Consider the following 23,874-nt stretch of genomic DNA (forward strand, 5'->3'; position numbering starts at 1 on the left):
TTGTATCCATAATCGGTGCCAGCCCATATGGAACAGCAGGTCTCCATTGGGATATGCACAACGGCCTTGTAGGCTTTGAGTAGTTGTGGTTGTTCAGAGATTTCACTCATTGGCCCCTCGTTGGGGCAAGCACCTGTTCTATCGCTCAAGGTGTATACATATGCAGAATGACACTGTTCTTTATAAAATGTAGTATTCCTATTTACACTTGCTCACTGCCCTCCTTGCTTCTTCCTCACAATTATCTCTTCCCCAATTATTGTCCCCCGTCGCACCGCGGAGCGAAAGGGGGACTATGGTTTTCCCCTCCGTCCGTGTGTGCGTCCGTCCGTCCGTGCGTGCGTGCGTGCGTCCGTCCGTGTGTGCGTGCGTGCAGACGTGCGTGCGTGCGTAAGCGAAGGACCAACTTCTAATCTGGTGTGTGGGTGCAACTAGGCATAAGAAAGAACGCTATTGAAAATTGGGTCGCCACGTCAAACGCCAAGATGGCCGCCACCATATATATGTCTGAACCTTGTGAGCGAAATATATGGAAAAATAAACGAACTACTAACTTCTAATCTGGTGTGTGGGTGTATCTACGCATAAGGAAGAAGGCTATTGAAAATTGGGTCGCCACGTCAAAATCCAAGATGGCCGCCGCCATGTATGTCTGAACCTTGTGAGCGGAATATCTTGAAAAATAACCAAAGTACCGAATTCTAATCTGGTGTGTGGGTGTATCTAGGCATAAGGAAGAACGCTATTGAAAATTGGGTCGCCACGTCTAAATCCAAGATGGCCGCCACCATATATATGTCTGAACCTTGTGAGCGAAATATATGGAAAAATAAACGAACTACTAACTTCTAATCTGGTGTGTGGGTGTATCTACGCATAAGGAAGAAGGCTATTGAAAATTGGGTCGCCACGTCAAAATCCAAGATGGCCGCCGCCATGTATGTCTGAACCTTGTGAGCGGAATATCTTGAAAAATAACCAAAGTACCGAATTCTAATCTGGTGTGTGGGTGTATCTAGGCATAAGGAAGAACGCTATTGAAAATTGGGTCGCCACGTCTAAATCCAAGATGGCCGCCACCATATATATGTCTGAACCTTGTGAGCGAAATATCTTGAAAAATAAACGAACTACTAACTTCTAATCTGGTGTGTAGGAGTATCTACGCATAAGGGAGAACGCTATTGAAAATTGGGTCGCCACGTCAAAATCCAAGATGGCCTCCTTGCGTCTTCCACTTTGTCAACTCGCATCACTTCACCGACGGGGGACCTAGGCATAACGCTTGTTCCTCTTTCATTGCAACCTTTGAACCTTTTCTTTATCCCCTTTAGTTTGCACTCTTCCTCTTCTCTCGCTCGTGCATTAACAGCTTACCTTGATGTTCTGTTTAACCTCATTATCTTCCATTTCATATCTGTAACATTTTCTTCTTTCACCCTTCTCCCTATGAACTATTTCCCCCACGTACTTGCAATCTTCACCAAGCCTTCTGTTTCCTTCTCCAGTCGATGAAGAAGTTGCTGAAGTTATCTGGTTATCTCCAACTGGGAAACCGGTGGAATTGTCCGGCCGCCTCGTGGCCTCCACGCAGGGGTTGGAGACAATGCTAACTATCTACGAGGCAGCATTAAAAGATTCTGGCATCTACAAGTGTGTGGCCAAGGCAGCGGATGGCACTACCACGGAAAGTTCAGTTCAGGTGGACATTTACCGTGAGTATCTCATCTTAAATCCTCATCTCTCACTTAATATTTTACCTGGCACCAATATATTGCCAATACACCAACGTACACGTATTGCACACATGCCACCACTATTCCAGGAAAGAAAATGTGATGGAGGGACATAAAACGACACGGAGAGGACAAAAGACAAATGGCAAAGGCTGTAGGGAAGTTTGACTTTGCGAGCTATTAAATGTCCTTTTTATCATTTCCCACAGAGAATAGGCCTCGGTGAGTCTGATTGTGCATTAGACGTTGCATGGGACGCTGAACAGAGAACCACCGAGGCATCTTTCTGAAAAATGTCTCTCCCTCTGTTTATTTGAGCCTCTCTTGGCCACTCGGCCATCCGTAAAGATGGGACTCCTTAAACTGTCTTTGTGTGAAGAATAAACGTTATTGTTCTATTGCTCATTTTTGTTGTTTCGCAACTCGATTCCATCCTGCGTGTGCTTCAACCCACCAATGAATTTAGTTCTGGATCAAAGGAAAACACGAGTACCAGTATGAGGACATTCAACGAGTTATTGATATCTACTGCCTTAAATACTGTCCTCTGGCCTATACAGACTTTCTCAGTCCTGTACTTGCAAAATAAATTCCTGCAACTCAAATTGAAGTTCGATCGCATGCCGTGCTGTGATTCGTTCACAGTAAGGATGACAAGATTGACATGATCCTTCAAGCACAGCATGGAGCAGAAAAGGGTAGTACGTGATGTGTTCCGATAAGCCGTTCTTATCCTATATCTTGCATTGTGCATGACCCTGTTGGACCGCGGTCCCGATCTCCCTGTTCGGATGTGCATTTCTCTTTTCTCTGCACCTTTTACCCGTGTCCGCGTCGCGTCCCTCGTGCGATGCTCTGCCCCAAAGGCTCGCACGCCAAACGATATTTTTACATTGTGATCATTGCTCTACAACCTATTAGTGTGTATTTATTCCCCGTGCTCCCCTCCAGAGAAGCTCACTTTCACGGATGAACAGCACAAGCAAGAGTTTACGGAAGGGGAGGTTGCCGTGGTGAAATGCGTAGTGTCTGGTATACCACGACCCCGCGTGGTCTGGAAGCTTGGTCGACGGAATGTCGTCAGCAAAACGGACGGTTCGTATTACAGTCTCTGACTCACCTTCTTGCCTTTCATCATTTGGTTCATGGTTCTCACGCAAATCTTTCAACTCACCTGTACGTCTTGATCCATTAAATTTGGCAAAGGCAGTGCCCTCATTGGTCAAATTTTACCCAAACGAGGTGCATGTTTTGCTTTGATTAGTCATTCTGCCAATAGTACACTTTGCTATCGGTTATTGTCGTGGCTTTGATCGTACGCCATTTTTCATTGGCTGGTGAAACTGAAGCTGGGACAAAATTCAAACACTCAATGTTGGCACTACCCGTGGTCATGGGGTGGCATTAATATGCTGATGCTTCTAAATAAACAATACCAGCATGAAAATTATCTCTACAAATACTGTAAGTGCAAAGCCTTTGTGATTGCACAGATCTCTAGTTTCATTATCACCCCCACGACCCAAGGTGCATGGAAGTTATGTTTTCATCCCTGTTTGTCTATTTGTCAACAGGATATTTCAAAAAAGTTTTGCACAGATTCAGACGAAATTTGGTGGAGAGGTTTGGTATTTGACGAGGACGAAATGATTCGATTTTGGTGAAGATATGGATTCGGATCCGGCTAGTAGAATTTTAAAGTGATTCTTCACCATTGAGGGACAGGGCCAAAAACGATACAGAGCAGGATATCTCAAAAAAATGGTGGACGCGTTATGCCAAAACTAGGCGGATGAGCTGGGTAGACGACAAGAACAAGTTGATTCGATTTTGGTTCCGGTCCAACGTTAGCGACAAGTTGTAAAAACCATCAAGTAGATAAACTACACTGATTCAACTCTTTCCTTATGTGGGTTGTACTGAATACAGTAATAGCATCAATACTCGAGAAATCCAATCCTCATTCTATTATACTATAAACTACCGGATTTACGTGTCTGGGATGGGTAATGAGATATACTTGGCATTTGATATGATGCGTGGGCCATGGAGAAGCAACTAGAACATCCATTATCTGGCGTTCCGCTTGAATCATCGATGTCGTTTGGCATGGCAAACGCATTTAGAAAGGTCTACTTTGGACCAGACTGAACGGAATAAATGTCTGAGTTGTAAGTAAATGTAATGTGAATACCATAAGCAGAATTGTAAGACATCGTTCATGATGCCGACGAAGTTTGGTGATGACATGCGAAGCGGCAGTGAGCGAGGGGACAGGAAACATGACCAACAAAGTGACAGACACTCTCCTTTTATTTGCACTGATATTAATGTTTTGCTGTTTTAACAAGTAATATCTGCGAGTCCCAAGTTATACTTATTATAAAAACTTAATTGTATTTGTAAATAATAATTTATGCACTTGGGGTTGTAATCCTGACTATAGTTCATGGACCGGTGTGTGTTTGTCATGCTACTCCTACAGTTCTTGGCCAATTACATCCAAACTTGCTACATAAGATGCGCATGACCCCAGTTAGTGTATAGGCTATCGGGGTGTTCATGTGTTTGCCCATGGTCTATGGTCTTGGTAGGGGCGGTATAAGGGGGGATGGTACGCAAATTCTCGATGTAAATGTGTATCGTGTAGCGCCGCCTCCAGGTGGGACAGGGTATTACAAGTTTCACCCTTTACTGTACAGTATACCTTTCCCCACGTTTTTCAGGGCAGTGAGGTGTTTTGAATTGTAACCAGTGGGCATGTTTTTGCTTCATGCACGTAATGCGGGATATTTTATTTTCGGAAGCGATAAGGCAGCTGTCAGTTGCCTGTACACTGCCCAAATAAAGGTACGTGTCAGAAGAACGTGTTGCAATCTTGGAACGAGATTGCCCATCGGGTGGGTACTCTGCTAGTAGCTTTAAAACGAGGGTTGACACACCTTGTGCTGTTTATAGTGGCCATAGTGATATAGTAAAGGGGAACAATGTTTGCATGTACTTGGATGACGTGATGGAGAAAGAGACCCGGCCTGATGTTAGGTGCGGTGTATGTTATCATCAGTTTGTGATTGGCCAATTCAACAAATTTATATATTTCTCAGCATCTTTATCTCCGCCACCAGAGGTGGACGGAGGTTATGTTTTTACCCCTGTCGGTCTGTCTGTCTGTGAGTAGGATATCTCAAAAAGTTGTGGACGGATTTTATGATTAAACTTGGTGGTTGAGTTGGTTAGGTGATAAGAACAAGCCGATTTGATTTTGGTTCAGGTCCGGCTGCAGATCCGGCCTATCAGTGGGATACAAAACGTAAACCGTTCAGTCTGGCGGAGGTATGCTCTCCACTGAGTGTTGTTCTAGTTATGAATGGGCTCGGGTAAGTCCCTTGACGGTTGTTATGCAAACCCCACTGACCATGGGGTTTGGAGCCTCTTTATGAAGGTATAAAGTATCAAAGTGGCATTCTTTTGGCTGCCTCGACTATAATGCAAGCAACCTGGGAAATAGCTCATTGTAATTCAATCCCAACAAGGGAGAATAATTCGTCTTGAACAATTTTGACAGCAACAGCGTTAGAATAAACACTAAGAGAGATGGCTTCCTGCCAACGGGACGGTAAAGGTGAGCGTTGGGTCATGAGTTTCCTTTCGTCTTTCTTCTATGCATCCTCGGGCACCCTCTGACATCACATGCGGGAATACCTGAAGGTTGAACTGTGGTGTTGCTCACCGGTCGGTGCCAAACCTGGCTGTGATGTGTGGAAGTGTTGCTTGTATCATAATACTGTATATCACCTTTATTTGTGGATAAAAATCAAGCATTGTGCTACTAAATAGACAGTCTTTCTCAATTACCTACCTGTAACTCATCATATGCAAGTCTTAATTGGTGGACAGGTTAGGGAAGCGTCAACTCCAGGTACATCCATTGCTACCACTGCACATACATAGCCCCATCGTTTAGGTATTTTAACAGAATAGATACAGATAATGTAGGAAGCATTCCAGGAAGCGATTACAAGAGAATATATCATAATAGACTTTTTACATGTGCACAACACCTTCAATTAAACGGCATTCTTGATTGGCTTACCTGTTCAGGTACACATGAACTCAAAAGTTGTACTCAAAACTCGGAGTAAACTCACTTGTGGAATGTGCGCCTGAGTAATAATAGCTTATCTTGAGTGCCGTATATGAAGTCTCTGATATTTGTGCGTGCCCTGCCATCCCTCGCTGAAGGCCACCAGGCACCCAATGACATTCCTGTGTATTGGTACCTTGGCAAATTCCATGGATGGGTCAAGCTTAAGGTTAGGCACCAGACCTCATTGTATCTTTTTCTGGTCTGTAATACTGCGTGTCATCACTCCGGGGTACCCCGAGAGACTTTCGCAGTCGGTCTTCAATGTAATGGGCGAATGAATGATCGCCTTGTTTGGAGCACAGGCCGTGAAATGAGGAACAGGGAAAACGTTGTCCTTGCTGGCACTATTGTGTCATTTTGTTTTTGTTTTCCGTTTGATACATGACACTATTTGATCCAATACCTTAACAACTTTGATTAGCAAACGATAAAACATGAAGCTCGCATTCTACAAAGCACCAAACATTTGGTTCGACAGAAATGTGCCGATTTGTAAAAACTTTCAAGTGTAGAACAATAATGAGCAGCACTTTTGGAAAAATGCTTTTTGAACCTTGGTCTACCCACTGGCTCGAGTCTCTTTGAAGCAAATATCACTTTTCAAGCAAAAATGATTTGTTGGAACGTGGCAAAACAAGTGGGAATTTTAACTGAGCTTGTGCCACGTCACGAATCGCTCTTCGTGTTACCCTTCCCTTGCTCCCAGCAGAGCGCTTTCTCCTGCTCAGCAACAACTTCCTACAGATCAGCAACGTGCAGAAGTCAGATGAGGGAGTGTACCGCTGTGAGGGACGCATCACCTCACGTGGCGAACTGGGCTTCATAGATATCCGCGTGGTTGTTAACGGTGAGCTTACGACGTTAACAATGCTAGTTATCGTGTCTTGCGTTACTAGCACCAAAGAAAGTACTCATTGAATCATCTCAGAACGTTGATACCCACTAATACTCGAGAACCACCAACACTTCACACTATTACACAGACATTGAAACGTGCGAAATGACCTAACATGAAATGGATGAAACCCAGCAATTGATATTGTTATGAATTTGGGTAGAGGACCCCCCCCCCCCCCCCCCGGAACCGTAGCCCCTGCAAGGTTCACTATATTGTTACGGATCTCGGATGTCGGCTCTCCCCTTATCAAGGGGGAGTTAATCCCCTTGTCCTTTTATCTGGCCGACGCCGAGTCCTGGAAGTTATAACGTCGTTCCCGGCGCGGCGTTAGGTAGGGTTTGTTAGGCCTAGGGGTTCACTACTACCTAATTACTAACGCCGACCGGAAACGAGGGAATAACTCCTGCTCGAACCACGGATATGATGGAAAATGCCGAGTAGATAGCAATCCGCGATTCGGGCCGTTTAACAGGGACTAAACCCGATTATGGCGATTCCGATCGTGCCACGTTTACCCAATGAGAGAAAAGACGGATGCGATCGAATAAGAGGAAACCCAGAAAGAACAGGGCAATTTATTCACAATGTACAAGAAGGAGAAGAGGAAACGAAAGAATGTACAGAATAGGAAGAGGAAGAAGCAGAACACAGGGCAGCCTTAGACAGTCTTATTCTTAATACCCAGGACAAACGTACACACTCACATGGGGATTGTAGATGGTAGGGTGGAACAGGTAGAGGGTCCGGCGATGGCGTCCACCTCGTCCAGTCCCCGACTCGTACCGTGCAGCAGATGGAAAACGGCAGCAGCTCTCCGCATGTAGTGGAACGTGACCGGACAATTATATAACGGGGGGAAGCTGGTGTCCTATGGCGTATGTAATAAATGCACACTCGTGCCAAACGCCCCCTCTCTCCACGGTCCTTTCGCACAGCGCGTTTCCAACCAGTCCTTTACAACGCCAATCGTACGAGGCCGTCTTGGACAGTTCTCTCATCAAGCGCACCGTATATCTTTTCACAAAGGTGCGCTCTTCCGATAAGTCCTGTTTAACAACGCGCGTTTCCCAGCAAGTCCTTTACAATGCCAATCGTATGACACAGTTCTCCAGGTCCCCTGAAAGGGCTTTGCATTCGCGCTTATATAACTCGACCAGCAATCGCTCCGCCAGCCCAAAAACCACGCCTATCAGGCGATCCTACCTCAGCCCTGGTTGGCTGGGCACCGCTTACCGGCCACGCCCTGATGGTGGGTTGACGTAGCCACACCTTCTTCCTGGTGCTCCGCCCCCTTTCTCGGGCCTTACCTCGTGGCTTATGGCGGCGTTGAGCGAGCGCTAAGGCAGCTGCTGCTGGCCGAGGCACGTAACACTTGGGAGGTGCCATGAGGTACAGACTGGAGGGCGCGTAATGGCGTCGCTTGGAGAGGGAGGCTGACAAAATGAACGGAATGGGCCTACTTCTTATTTGATTGACACAACACAGATTCAACTATTGGAAACACGGCCTTACCTATACACATACTAATGAAATAACTGAAGTCCTATGATGACCTACGTGTTGCTTGTGGCCTAAATATGGGGTGCAACCTTTAACCCTTTTAATGATGTCATATTTACAAGTGTGGGTTCTCAAAACCGCAACAATATTCACAAACTGATTCCACATATTGATTCACTATCAACATCCCAATGCTTTAACGTCAGTAAAAATTATTATACAGGTGTTCGTTCATCCCATTTCATATGTTAATGGCAACAGGTGTCATGGCCACCGTGTACAAGTGCTATGCCTCCTGGTGAAGATTGGCACAGGCATCCAATGTTTTTTTTTTTACGTGATCATGAGGCCACAACTCATCTCGTGTGTGTGCAAGTTCCAACGGTGTAATTTGAGCCCACATATTATTGGGCACACAAGTCAATTGCCACTGTTTGGGGACCGTAAACTGCTCTGAAATACGAACGATGTCGACGTAGACTTCCTGGCTAGAGATGGATGGACGTCTGCCTGGCAATTGGATCATCGAGTCAAAGTGTTATCTCCCAAATGAGTTCCACACCTTAGCATTCTGTGAGTAGCTGATGAAATGCTTAAGGGCTACATTTAAAATAATAACTCGAATATGCGACCCATTCCACGAAACCGGTACGATTTGGATTATTATTATTATTTTAAATGACCCAAATGTTTCACTTTTCTGAATACCCCACAACATTAAGGACATATTTAACTTGCAGAAAAAAATATTTTCCCATCTCAGGCATTAAATCCCTATTATTATTGGTCATTATTTTATGATATGGCACTATATTTTCTCAACCCCGTTATGGACACTCTGGAAGCTGTTTGAATATGATTATGAACTGTATTTGTAATTAAACAAACATTTTCCTATTCATCAAATGTCCCTCACACTAATTAAATAATTGTAAATATAAAAAGTACATCAATTCTCTCACTTTTGTTATACTAATAGTAAGGGCATTTTATGAGATATTTCACAAATCTGTTAACTAAATTGTTACCAAAACATTTCTTCACCAATATGTTTGTAAAGGTGTGTAATAACATGTGTTAAAATGTTGAAGTTCAACTCCCGTGGGAAACCCAGAAAAAAAGCTGTTGAATTCGGGTACCGAAAAATTATTTTCGAGAATTTTTATTTTTTTTAATCGGCCCTTAAGTAACTTATGAGGGGTCAAATAAGGGTTTTTCATGATTCTGAGTTGATTGTTAACATTTATATTTTCACTTTTACATTTACACACAAAGTAGCTTTTATTTCACATACATATATAATACTCAAGAGTTATTTCTCATTCACAATGTCAGAAGTTTCAACAGTCATTGTCTATGTCTTCTTCAGACTCAACAACATCATGACTGCAGTTTCTGCATGTAATGCCATTACAGACTCCACAGGCCGAGATGCACGTGACCCCATTCTTCTTGCAGCTGCATCGCCGGTTGCTGCAATCTCCATGACAATTACAGCTCGTGAACTGCAATAGCTCCTCAGGAGCCGTGGGGTCCAGTGTTGGAACTGGCTCATACCCATGCACACCTATTGTCCATCCATAGTCACTGGGGTTCAGAGACATGCTCTGTAGAAGGATCCAGTCCCGGGATCCTCAAGCGCAGCATTGATCCTCAAGCGCAGCATCAACCGCAACCTCATCATTGATCTGTTCATCGGTTTCCTCCACAATGGTGTCAAGAGTGCCAGAAGTATCTGGAACATCATCTCCACTCCTACTATTAAGGAAGCAGTATTTGTAGTTTTGTGTCTCCGTGTAAGACTCAGTGTATCCCAGCCGGTGGAACTTGTTGAGCATCCATTTTGACCCAAATCTATGATCAAGTTGTATGGCAAGCCCCATTTGGTGTGGCAATACTCCAGACCGAGGTCGACAGGCCTTAATAAAATTCTGCCCCCAAACGGCAACTCTTTCGTCTGTCTTGACAATCGGTCTCAAGAACATCTGAAGGCTTGCAGGAACAAGTGTCAGCTGACTATCGATGTCAGTCATACTGTGTGTGGTGGGGTATGACTTTGGACCTAAATCAATCAAGGCAATATCATTGGATATGAACTTGAGTGCCGTCTTTATGATCTGAGTCTTCTCATCTCCATGGTCAAGATTAGCATGATGCGCTCGCAGAATATTGTCGGTGCCATCTTTGAGACAGAGTACATCTGCCCTTCTTTCCTGTGTTGTGAAATACAAGGTGTCTTCGTATTTCTCTAGAAGTTTTATCTTTAGCCAATGCTTTGAATAAGAAAGGCTCTTCTCTGGTGACTGATCAAACTCCTGCAGCTTTTCATGGACTTGGTCCATGTTCATTACCCCATGCTCTAATTCTGAGTCTAACCATTTGCAGAATTCAATAAAAACTGCCTCTCGCTCCTCATCAATACTCCTCTGTCCTCTCTTCCTTTTTCCTTCCTCATCAGTCTTGGACAAACTGTCACCTCTCGCAAACATAAGTTTGCATCGCAAATGGTACAGTGTTTCTTCTGCTACCAAGTCGTTGATCCCTTCCAGGCGTCCAGTGACTTCAGTGCCCCAGTCATCCCCGCGACTCCGTGCTGTCTTCAGCAAGCTTGCCTTCAGTGTATCTGCAGTCAAATTATCTGGCACTCTGTATTTCTTTCTAGCTTGTGCTGGATTATTTTTGTAGAGCTGGGCTGGTTGGTTGCAAAGAATGCATACATCCTTATACAGGAGGTCAACTGACTGTGATCTTCTAGAACTGCAGCCAGTTGATGAACTGAACTCACAAGTAGTGCGTCTTCTCTTCAACTTTGATGACTCTTTCTCTGCCTTTGATGCTTGAGCTGACTTCTTGGTGGTTGCAACAAAGTTGTTGTACAGATCATTTTTACACTTCTGGTGGTACCTCAGTTTTCCTTCCTTTTGAGCCTCCTTCATACGTTCCACAACAGTAACATTTTCGACAGTTTCTGCTTGTTTCAATAAAGTTGAGTATCCCTTTGGAGTTGCCTGTATGAGCCTTTCAGCTGGTGTATCCGAGCGTGCACAGATGAAGCAATTGAGCACAGGTGGAGTAACGTCTTCATCCATATTGCTAGACTCCATGTCCTGCAAAGTAGAAAATGAGATATATTTAGAAATTATTTTTCCACAAAGGAGTGTCTGTGGTGAAATATAAATGTTAACAATCAACTCAGAATCATGAAAAACCCTTATTTGACCCCTCATAAGTTACTTAAGGGCCGATTTTAAAAAATAAAAATTCTCGAAAATAATTTTTCGGTACCCGAATTCAACAGCTTTTTTTCTGGGTTTCCCACGGGAGTTGACCTTCAACATTTTTAACACATGTTATTACACACCTTTACAAACATATTGGTGAATAAATTTTTTGGTAACAATTTAGTTAACAGATTTTCATATGTTTCCCTTACTATAAAGCTTCAAATGTGCCACATTTTTGATTCTTTGATTCTGTTTTTTATCATAAATCTACTTTAGCATCTGACTTTTAACTAAAAAAGGTATTGTTATGATTGCTCTGAACATTTCTGACAGAGTTCAACAAACATTACATACATTTTCATAAAATCGAAAGAAATAAATCACAAAAAATATAGGCGTGACAGGGTTGAGACTAGGATAACAGGGTTGAAGGTGGTAAACGGGGTTGAAGAGACAAATACAGCTTAACATAAATAGTTGTTTTTAATCTCAAATTCAATGTAATATTTTCTATAAACATTGTATTTCATTATGCAACCATTTAAGAAGAACAATAGACATACATTTTAATTTAACTGAATTTTATTAACACTGATGATAACAACAATATACTGTACAGTAAAATGTAAACGTGAGACTGAATAGGTCATCAAAATAAAACAACTTGTGCAGTTTTGTGGTGTGTGTGTGTGTGTGTGTGTGTGTGTGTGTGTGTGTGTGTGTGTGTGTGTGTGTGTGTGTGTGTGTGTGTGTGTGTGTACATGTGCAGTGCAAAACCAACCTGCAGTCTCAGGCATAAGAACCAAATCTTGTTTGACCAGATTTGCAAGGCCTCGGGATAACTTAACTAAATACCTGTTTTAGTGCAAACCACACTTTGTGCTTGTTACATGTACATAAACTTTTATTAATTGACGGAACATGTATAAGTAGTATAAGAATAGCATGTATGCATATGCATGTAGTATAAGAATGTTGATGAAATATAATAATTAATTTAAATAATATGATAACTTCACAACCAAAGTGTTAAAAACACAACCCCGTCACAATCTCACAACCCTGTTATGATGAAACTAATAATGGGGTTGAGTGTAACGGGGTTGTGATTTTTTTAGTATAAGAATGTTGATGGGGTTGTAGTATAAGAATAGCATGCATGCATATGCATGTAGTATAAGAATGTTGATGAAATATAATAATTAATTTAAATAATATGATAACTTCACAACCAAAGTGTTAAAGACACAACCCCGTCACAATCTCACAACCCTGTTATGATGAAACTAATAACGGGGTTGAGTGTAACGGGGTTGTGATTTTTTACTCAAGATGGCCACTACTCTACCTGTGTTGATTAAGGGGAGACCACATGGCATGCATGATGGTAAGAAATCCAATATATTGTTGAAATAAAGATAATTTTCCCAAATAATTGTTTTCTATCTTTATTACATGTAACAGAGTTGAGCTGTTAAGCTTTACGGCCACACTATGAAAGTTTAAATTACTATAAAACATTGGACAAAAAGGTGGGAAGTTACCTCTCTCTGCAGCATCTTGTTCAGAACACTTGTAGAATGCCACTTCCTGTTGGTGATGTCACTTAAAGGGCCAGTCCATTATTTTTATGGAGGGGGGAATGACTTGTGTAACGGGGTTGAGTGCGACTGGGGGACAGAACTATATAATGCTATTTTAATGATTAATCATCTATTTATTAAAAAACTAAACATGACCAGCAATAAAGCACAGATACAATTGTATGTCAATGGCAAAATTTATGATTTTAAAAACATTTTTAGTAGTCATATCTCAAGTCCACTTTCATCGAAGGCCAAGGGGGACATGAAAAAATGGACAAAATAGGTGGTGTCTACTGAAAAAAGCAAGATAATTTATGATATAAAGATAAAATGTATGTAATTTGTTTTCAAAATATTAAAGGGAACATTTCAATTGATGATAAAAAGCTTTTAAAATTTGATTTTGGTGACCCGATGGATAAAATACACTTAAAAAGGTCAGAGGGACCGCAAATCATACCGGTTTCGTGGAATGACCCATGCACCAAAGTGAGCTCAGAGTACACAGTAACATTGGCTCTGATACTACTGTTGTGCCTGGAGATGGAGGCCTCTGATCATATGTGCTCATACTATTTGAGAGCATGTGACCTTTTCCTCTTCTTTTGCAAACTAGCAACTGTACCCGCCCTATGGGCGGGGCTTCAATTGGGAGGCCCAAATGAAAAGGCAAAATATCAGAAATTGAAGGCTTTTTTATTTTAAACGATTCATATAAACATCCGTTAAATCATATCACACGCAAATCATCAAAATCTAAACAGTATTTGTGGAATTTCAATAAAAGCCACATCACTGTTCATATCGGTAAATATTAATCCATCGTGTTTCGAAAAACTGGAAAATTGGAAAATCGGAAAAATTGAAAAAAAAAAAAGTAAAAACAATATCGCCTATTTTACTCCAGGGGTCCCAGGATTACCCACCCAAAATTTCGTTTCGATTGGTTCAGCCGTTTTTGCGGTACCTGGGAACAGACAGACAGACATTTGGTGAATTATAGGAAGATGACTGTATTTTCATGAGCCTAAGCATCTCTATACAGGAAAATTGTCTCTGCAGGGACAATCAAAGCTAATGGAACACCTCTTAAACTGTTAAATAGACTCTTGTCCCCTTTAACCTCTCTGTCTCCCTTCTCCCACTTCTTTGAAGATTTAAGTCGATACTGAATAATACTAATTAGGATATTAACTTTACTGGAGTTATGTTTCCTCGCAGTACCTCCCACGATTAATGCTCTGGAGGCGAAGGTGAACGCGACGGCAGGGCGCGGTGAGACCGAACGCTTGTCCTGCGTGGCTGATGGTTCTCCTGGCCCAGTTGTCACTTGGTACCACCGGTAAGTTTGGTACAGACCAGGGACGCATCGAGGTTGGTAGGTTCGTTAAGTTGTGATGATAACACAAAGCAATATCTCAACCTTAATCTGAACTCGAGAGAATCCCAAAATGAAAACAATTAGTGTCTCAATTCTGATTATAATAAAATTGATGGGTGTTTCAGTGAAACATGATTTCTCTGCAAAACTAGAGATTTAAAAGACCTGATGCATTTCCACCAGTCACTAGAAATTGTGATATGGTGGTGAAATGCTGCATAGTAATCTGGCAAAGTTATTTATCGAAACGCTTGGAAGATGGGGAAAAATTCCCCATAACTTGGAAGAACACAGAGCTGATAGAGCAGAGCGATGCACAAAGAGGTAAGGTGGCACGAAACGATTATCTTCCAATATTATCCTTTTCTCCATCACTTATAAATTGTACAAAAAGATTATCAACAATAGACTCAGGACAAAAGACTCGAGATTGAGCTGGACAACAACCAACCGTGGAAGCAAGCGAGTTTTAGAAGTGGGTGCTCAATAATGGATCACATTCCCACCAATAAATCATCTTCTGGAAAAAGATCAAGAGAATCGAACTTCCTTTGTCTCGCATTTGTTGATTGTTTCACCTTTGATGGTGCAGTAACAAATACCGTCAATATACAAGCTCTCCATCACCGAAGCGTCGACTCCAGATACATCAGTATATTAAATGAGGTATACAAATGTGGGACAGCGACACTGAAACGACACCAAAATAGTGGCAAGATCAATATCTAAAGATGTTAGACAGAGGGACGCAATCTCACCAATATTGTTTGCTACCTGCTTACAGGAGTGTTTAAACAGGTAATTGTGAAAATAGAGGAGTAAATGTCGATGGAGGAATACGAACAACCTACAATTAACAGATGACTTTGTTTTAATTTCAAACAATGCTAAAGAACTGAAAATCATAATGGAAGATCTCAATTTGGAGGCAAAACATAGGACTAAAAATGAATAGAAGTATTAGAAAAAACATTTATTATGCCTCAACTGATGAAGTCGTCAGATGCATTATGTTTTCGGGTTGTCTGTCCGTCCGTCTGTGCGACCTTGATAGGTTTTCGTTACCATGATAACTTAAGAATGGCTGAAGGGATTCCGTTTCCGGTCTTGCTGGCGAGGGTTCGTTTATTCTCAGCTCTCCATGCTATCCATCGAAATCGAAGTTAAGTAATTGTTCCCATTTGTATTTTCGTTATAACTATTTATTTTATGGTGTATATATTGTCTCCCGACGAAGATTTTCAGTGCAAATCTTTCATACCTGTATTGAAAATCGTGTTAATTCGGGTCGTGTTTTGAGGCCTTGTAGTTGTACAGTGAACACTGTACAACCTTGAGGCTTTGTTTTTCTCTCAGCGGTCCGTGTTTTTGTGATCCAATAACTTTCGTTCTCTGTTTTCCCAATCTTTTCACCCCATAGCCCTCTTCCTTGTGTAAATCACAACTCAAAAAAATCCAAAAAAAAAAACATTTCCTTCTCTGTTCTCATTCGTTTATTCATTCTTATTCGTTCGTTCGTTCGTTCTTCGACCACGTGTTTCTCCCCCATTTCCCCAGATAGATTGTCAAATTTCAACTCGTTATTTTATCGTCCATGCGTTATTGTTTTGATTATAGTTACTTTTGGTTTGAATTTCCTGTAACTTGTAATTATTTAATCGTGTTCTGCTCCTCGTGTGCGGCCTTGTAGTTGTACCCCCGTCGGTGTTTGTTATCTTAATCGTGTTTTGCTTTGCTCTTAGTTTTTTTCCCTTCTACCCCGAACATAATACTCTGTCTAACGTTCTAAATCCCCACCTCCCCCCCCCCCCCCACCCCCAAAAACCAAACAAACAAAAAAAACAAAAAAAAACATTTATTTTCCTTTCTCCACGTGTACTGTTGACTCATCCTGTATTTTCTGTCCAGGTGTGCTGTTCGCCCCGCCCCCATTAACTCCTTGCCATCCACCGTTTGCCCTTCACGTGACTCGTGGTGGTCCCTCTCGGCTCTCCCCCCGTTGGTATTTTTGTGCACATAAGATTGTTCACGGTTCTGTTTAAATATTATTTAAATATGTATAACCTTTCCCCTTCAGTGTTTTACTCAGTGGTATTTTACAACACGCTGTTTTTATTCCTATTTAAAAGGCTTTTCTCAATTTCCTCTCCAACTCATTCCACCTCAAAAAAAAGAAATTCAATATCTTATACGTCTCCCTCACTACATGGTCTAAATTCACATTCATTCCATCCCTCCTCCATCATTCTGAACCGGATTGCTAACTTGAAAATCACAACAAACCCAATTTGTTTTCAATGTTCGTCTTTCATTAATCATCCACTTTCTAAACTCCCCTCTTGCCCCTCCCATCCAAATCCCTCCCCTTGCACCTACACTCCTAAACTCCCCCCTTGCCCCGCCACTCTTAAACTCCCCCCCTACCCCTCCACTCCTGAACTCCCCCCTTGCCCTTCCACTCCTGAACTCCCCCCTTGCCCTTCCCCTCCTAAACTCCCCCCTCACTCCTCCCCTTCAAAACTCCCCCCCAACCCCTCCCATTCAAATCTCCCCCCATACCATTCCTCTCCAATTCTCCCTCCTCCCCCCTCCTCCTCAAAGCTGCCTCCTCCCCACTTCGTCTCCCTTCTATCTCATACCTCCACCCCCCCCCCAACCTTCTTCTTTCCTCTGCCCCCCCTCAAACAACCCCTCTCTGTGCCTCATCCCTTCACCTTCAAACCTTTCATCCTCCTCATCCTTCCCTTTCTTGGAACTCTTCTGCAATCGCTGACACACTAACAACTGCTCTCCCTACCTCCCCCTCTCATCCTTCATCTTACCCTACTCCTCCCCTCCCCTGTCCTGTACCCGATGCTCCCCCTCTCTCTTCATTAACGGTATGGATCTCAAACATCCGGGGCCTTCGCTCAAACCTGACTGATCTCTCCATACAGGTTGCTTCTGACAATCCAGACTTGATCTGCTTAACAGAGACTTTCCTCCTTCAAGATGTCTCTGATTCCTTAATATCTCTTCCTGGTTACTCCCTCCTCCGGTATGATAGACCTGAGCCTCGGCCTGGTGGTGGGGTGGCTATCTTTATCAAAAACTCTCTTCCTCACTCTCCTTGCACTGCCCTCTCTCCTCCTCACCCCCAGGAGTACCTCTGGCTACGGCTTCCTCTCCGCTCCCACCTTTTGTTCATATGTGTTCTGTACCGTCCCCCAAACAGTGATGACTCCATCTACATTTCACTGTCTGACAACATGGACCAACTTCTGTCCACTCATCCCAACTCTCTCTTCCTCATATGTGGTGACTTCAATTGTCATCATGCCACCTGGTTGGGTGTGGGTTCCTCTCTCACCAGTCATGGCACCTCAGCAAAGGACTTCTGTGACTCACTGGGATTGACACAATCTGTCAATTTCCCGACCCGGATCTCAGCCAATGGAGTATCTTCTCTTCTAGACTTGGTTATGACTAACTTCCCTGCTAATGTCTGCTGCTCTTCTTCTGCTCCAATCGGTTCTTCGGATCATGTGCTTGTCAAAGTGGACATCTCTCTGGCCATTCTCAGAGAGCCTCCTCAGCGTCGATGAGTCTGGCATTTCACTCAGGCCGACTGGGACGGTCTTCAAGCAGCCATCAATCGTCTGGATTGGTCTCCCATCTCCACTGCCTCTGACATCAATTCTTCCTGGGAATTCTTCCAAAGCAAACTGATCTCTCTCATGCACAGATTTATCCCATCTCGCCTTCAGTTGTCTTACCCTTCCTCCCGTCCATGGTACACTGAATCTTGTGGTGAGGCAGTTGCCCTGAAACAACTTGCCTTTGCCTCTTGGAAGGCTAATCCAACTGAAGGAAATCTCAGTTCCTTCCACCAAGCTCGGAACAAGTGTGTGTCTACCCTCAGGAGTGCCAGGAAGCACTATCTCTCCTCACTCAAGAATGAACTCTCAAACCTGTCTCCTTCCTCCAAATCCTGGTGGCGTCTGGTCAAATCCGTTTCTGGTGTTTGTTCCCCCTCCATCCCCTCCCTTACCTCAAATGGCCACACAGTTGACATCGCACGTGACAAAGCCGAATGCCTCAACTCTGTGTTTGCCTCAAAATCCTTAGTCCCAAACCCATCTCTCTCTGTTCCCACCTTTCCCAGTCGAACCAAACTGCTCCTGGACTCTGTGACCTTCTCTCCTGACAAGGTGGAGGAGTTTTTGTCAAACCTCGACTCTGATTCTGCAACTGGACCAGATGGCATCAGCCCACGGGTCCTAAAATCCTGCTCTGCCGCTCTATCTCACCCTCTCTCTGTTCTTTTCACCCTATCCTTTGCTCAAGGTCATCTGCCAGCATCCTGGAAATCAGCAAACATTACCGCTTTACACAAAAAAGGTGCAAAAACAGATCCTTGCAACTACAGACCAATCAGCCTGCTCCCAATTATCAGCAAAGTCATGGAATCCATCATTGCTTCGGATATTAAATCTTTCCTCTTCTCCAATGGCTTGATCTCTGATCATCAATTTGGTTTCAGACCAGGTCACTCTACTCTGGACATGCTGCTTCTGCTGTCTCAACAATGGATGGAGGTCCTCAATGTGTTACATATTTATGGGAATGTATGTGAATTCCTATTCAGGTCTTTGCTTATCAATGTGTAGTCGATTAAGGGTTGTTGTGGTTGGAGGGTCAGGAGCCCTTCTGGAAAAAGAGACCGGAAACGGAAGAAGAAACACACGAGGTCAAGGGAAGCGACGAGGAGTCTTCTTCCTCGCCCCGCTCCGACGAAAGGTGGGATCGATCTTGAGCCGCGTGGAAAAGCGGCGTTCCCAAGCCCGTCTGGCGAGAGGAGTTACCGGGACGTGTACTTACCCGGTGGACACGTCAAGTTGCCGTGGGGCCGTGCACCGACCCAGCATCTGGCACCGTTCGCGGCACCGTCTACAAAGACGTGTACGGGTCGCACGTTGGGGCCTAACACGCGTTGCAAGCGGCGTGTGGCTTTTGCTTGCTTTACAGTACCCGCTTCGCGTGGCCACGAGGGGGCTGCAGCCGTGGTTCCCGGTACGATACATGCCCGGTGGAAACACGTCCACCCGGGGTTCGTTCAACCGCCCGAGTGCGGCGAAGCCGACCATCATCTTGGTCAGGAGGTGCCCAGAGACATTGTGAGGGACAGAGACCAAAGGGGGTCGTGAGTACAAAAGGGGACACACATCTATAAGATGGCCATCTTAATCATCTAGGGGATTGATTGTGGATTGTGAATTGTTGATGGTGGATTGCTCGGGGAAAATATCCTTGATTGTAGCATTGAAATTGTATGGTATCATTACCCTTGAAATATATCATTGAAACTCAGTTTTCTCTTGGGTGGAATTCATATGGATTGCGTGGCGAAAGCGCATATATGATACAACTTTCTGGCGAAGTTCCTCTCACGGTCCGGGGGTCACCGAGACCAGGTAGTCACCGAGGGGACCACGTAACAGAATTGGGGGCTCGTCCAAATTACGATTTGCGGATTCGCAATTGGGTCTACGTCCGGGATTTAAAATTGTATAACATAATAAAATAATAGTTTTTATTAATTAAAATTTATTAATTAATTATTAATTGGTAAATTTTTTGAGAAATTGTGGTAAAGTCTTGGGTGAAGGTTAACAGGTGTTAACGATAGGCACCATGGCGTTTGTGGCACAGAACTTTGGGGTAACCCCGAGTGAGGCACAGTTCCGAGCGTTACTAAAGTCGGACCTCTTGAAATTGGCCAAACATTTTAACTTGGAGGTCCGAACTAATTTGAGGAAGGCAGAGTTGCAGACCACGGTGATACAGTCTATGGTGGGATTAGGAACATGGGACGAGTTAGCCTGGGAGTGGCTACCCGAAGAACCAGAAGACGTTGAGCTCCGGAAACTGGAGTTGCAATTACGGAGCCAGGAACGGATTAAAGAAGAAGAAAGGAAAGCAGAAAAGGAAAGAGCAGAAGAAGAAAGGAAAGCAGAAGAGAGGAGAGAAGAGAAACAAGCAGAGGAAAGGAGAGTGGAACGAGAACTCCAGGAAAGGTTAAAAGAAGAAGAAAGGAAAGCAGAAAAGGAAAGAGCAGAAGAAGCAAGGAAATCAGAAAAGGAAAGAGCAGAAGAAGAAAGGAAAGCAGAAGAGAGGAGAGAAGAGAAACAAGCAGAGGAAAGGAGAGTGGAACGAGAACTCCAGGAAAGGTTAGCAGAAGAAGAAAGGAAAGCAGAAAAGGAAAGAGCAGAAGAAGAAAGGAAAGCAGAAGAGAGGAGAGAAGAGAAACAAGCAGAGGAGAGGAGAGCTGCAAGGGAACTCGAAGCAGAGGAGAGAAAAGCAGAAAGGGAATTAAAGGAACGTGACATGGAGCTTCGGCAGGAAATTAAATTCAAGGAGCTGGAGTTAATGAGAGAACGGGGAGAGGTACCACCCTTGCTGACGGGGTCGACACCTAACCAGAAAACCTGGGATGTGGGCAGACATGTGAGGCTGGTTCCACCGTTCAGTGAAAAGGAAGTCGCGAAATTTTTTCCACACTTTGAGAAAGTGGCTCGACAATTAAACTGGCCGGAGGAGGCCTGGACCATACTAGTGCAAAGTGTGCTGGTGGGAAAAGCTCAAGAGATTTATTCGGCGCTACCAATGGACCAATGTGCAGATTATGAGGTACTGAAGAAACACATCCTCAAAGCCTATGAGTTGGTTCCGGAAGCTTACAGGCAAAAATTCAGGAATGCCAGGAAGAGGGAGAGTGAGACCCATGTGGAGTTTGCCAGAGTGAAAGAAAACATGTTTGATCGGTGGTGTGAGTCAAAAGGAGTCGGGAAAGACTTCGAAACATTGCGTGACTTGATCCTGGTGGAGGAATTTCAGCAGTGTGTCCACGAGGACATCAAAGTGTACCTGCAGGAAAAGAAAGTACCGAAGTTGTGGGACGCAGCCACCCTGGCAGATGATTATGCCTTAACCCACCGGATAGGGGTCCACGAACCTAACTCCTCGCCTAGATCTCCGCAGGGGAGGTGGGGAACAGCAGGTGCGGAGAACGACAATACATGGCGGCGGCCTCGAGAGGATTATGGGGACAACGCGGATACCCCACCTGTTCGAAATCAGAGGGCTGCGGGCCCAAGACAAACTTATTTTTCAGGGGGCCCGAGGCAGACCACGAGTTTTTCCTCCGGGCCTACTTGCGCTTTTTGCAAGAAACCTGGACACTTGATGTCCAGTTGTTACTTCATGAAAAGGGAAGACCCAGAGCGGAGTCCGACTAGTACGACTCCAAATGCAATGGCCATTGTGAGAAATCGCCATCAAAAGGGTTACCAACCATTTATTTCAGAGGGGTTTGTGTCACTGGATGGAGCCTCGACTAACCGGAGACCGGTTAGGATATTGAGGGACACAGGAGCACATCAATCTTTAATGCTTGAAGGCATTTTGCCATGGTCCGAGGAGACAGCAACGGGGGATAGTGTTCGTTTACAGGGGATCGGGGGCGGTGTTAGTGCTCCACTTCATGTCATCCATTTGGAGTCCGATTTGGTGTCAGGACCGGTCACCGTCGGTTTACAAGCCACACTTCCTGTAGAGGGTGTATCTGTGGTTATCGGGAATGATTTGGCCGGGGGTCAAGTTTATGGTAACCTGAGGGTTGGTAAAGAGCCCAGCAGGGAATATAACACCACACCAGCTCGGGATGGCGACAAAAGTACCAAGTTATTTGTAGGGGGACTGAACTTCAAAACAGAGGAAGAAGTTCTGACCTCTGTCTTCAACAGATATGGGCCGCTGGTGGAAGTGCGGTTGGTAAGAGACAGGGAAACGCAACAGTCAAGAGGGTTCGGCTTTGTCACGTTTGCAAGCACAAAAGACGCCAGAGAGGCAGAGAAGAATTGGAATGGCAAGGATTTGGAGGGTCGGACCATAACAGTAGGGAAGGCATTTCGTAGGCGTCGAGAGGTCTACAGGAGAGGACAACTGGGCGGTAGTTTTGGTGGTGGCCGCAATCAATATTATTATGGAGGCTCCCTGAGTTACGGCAGCTCCCGAAGGAAGGATTGTCAAAGTAGTGGCCGAGAAGGAGACCGCTATTCATGGGACTACAGTGACAAGCGGTCCCACCATAATCATTAGGGAAGTTCGGAAAAGTAGAAGCACTGAATGCGGCGGAGCCGCCGAGCCAAGATTCCTACACGGATTAACCGTGAACGCCACGTTCCTAAAGGCATCCATGTAGTGAACTTTCATGCACGGACTAACCGTGAACTCCACGTTCCTCAAGGCGTCCATGTAGAGAACTTTCCTGCACGGACTAACCGTGAACTCCACGTTCCTAAAGGCATCCATGTAGTGAATACTCGGCTTGGCCGCCCGGAAAAAGTGCTATCGAGTTGCTTAACTTTGGATCTTTGATCAACCCCTTAACCTTCATTCACAAGAAACTGACAGTCGAAGTCAGAGGGTCATGAGATGGAGTTTGGCTTGGCAGGAGTCCAACGGGAAATTGAACATGTAAAGGGCAGGGACAATGTCGTTGCTGGTGCTTTGTCCAGAGTGAATTACCTTTGAAAATCTCTGGGGGTTTGGTGAAATTTTGTTGCTTTAATATTAAGTGATAACTGTGCCCGGGGGGAACTGATAATGTGGGGGGGGTTGAGTTATCTGGTTTGTTTATCCAAGTTGGCCGGTAAAGAAAGTTTTCGCTGGGTTCAAACTTTCTTTCTTGAAGGGGTGGAGTGTTACATATTTATGGGAATGTATGTGAATTCCTATTCAGGTCTTTGCTTATCAATGTGTAGTCGATTAAGGGTTGTTGTGGTTGGAGGGTCAGGAGCCCTTCTGGAAAAAGAGACCGGAAACGGAAGAAGAAACACACGAGGTCAAGGGAAGCGACGAGGAGTCTTCTTCCTCGCCCCGCTCCGACGAAAGGTGGGATCGATCTTGAGCCGCGTGGAAAAGCGGCGTTCCCAAGCCCGTCTGGCGAGAGGAGTTACCGGGACGTGTACTTACCCGGTGGACACGTCAAGTTGCCGTGGGGCCGTGCACCGACCCAGCGTCTGGCACCGTTCGCGGCACCGTCTACAAAGACGCGTACGGGTCGCACGTTGGGGCCTAACACGCGTTGCAAGCGGCGTGTGGCTTTTGCTTGCTTTACAGTACCCGCTTCGCGTGGCCACGAGGGGGCTGCAGCCGTGGTTCCCGGTACGATACATGCCCGGTGGAAACACGTCCACCCGGGGTTCGTTCAACCGCCCGAGTGCGGCGAAGCCGACCATCATCTTGGTCAGGAGGGGCCCAGAGACATTGTGAGGGACAGAGACCAAAGGGGGTCGTGAGTACAAAAGGGGACACACATCTATAAGATGGCCATCTTAATCATCTAGGGGATTGATTGTG

General features: G+C 44.5%; 1 protein-coding gene across 1 annotated transcript in view; it reads left to right on the forward strand.

The window, feature by feature from the left end:
• The window catches only part of LOC137430692 (neural cell adhesion molecule 1-like), a 226,783-nt gene that overhangs the window by 116,182 nt on the left and 86,727 nt on the right, over positions 1 to 23,874 (forward strand). The window contains exons 3-6 of the mRNA XM_068121468.2: positions 1,509 to 1,715; positions 2,688 to 2,831; positions 6,593 to 6,730; positions 14,313 to 14,433. Of these exons, the coding sequence (XP_067977569.2) occupies positions 1,509 to 1,715; positions 2,688 to 2,831; positions 6,593 to 6,730; positions 14,313 to 14,433 (610 nt within the window). The remainder of the gene's footprint in view (positions 1 to 1,508; positions 1,716 to 2,687; positions 2,832 to 6,592; positions 6,731 to 14,312; positions 14,434 to 23,874) is intronic.

Source organism: Myxine glutinosa, chromosome 7 (genome assembly GCF_964187855.1).
Source record: "Myxine glutinosa chromosome 7, kmMyxGlut1.1, whole genome shotgun sequence".
Taxonomy (NCBI): Eukaryota; Metazoa; Chordata; class Myxini; order Myxiniformes; family Myxinidae; genus Myxine; species Myxine glutinosa.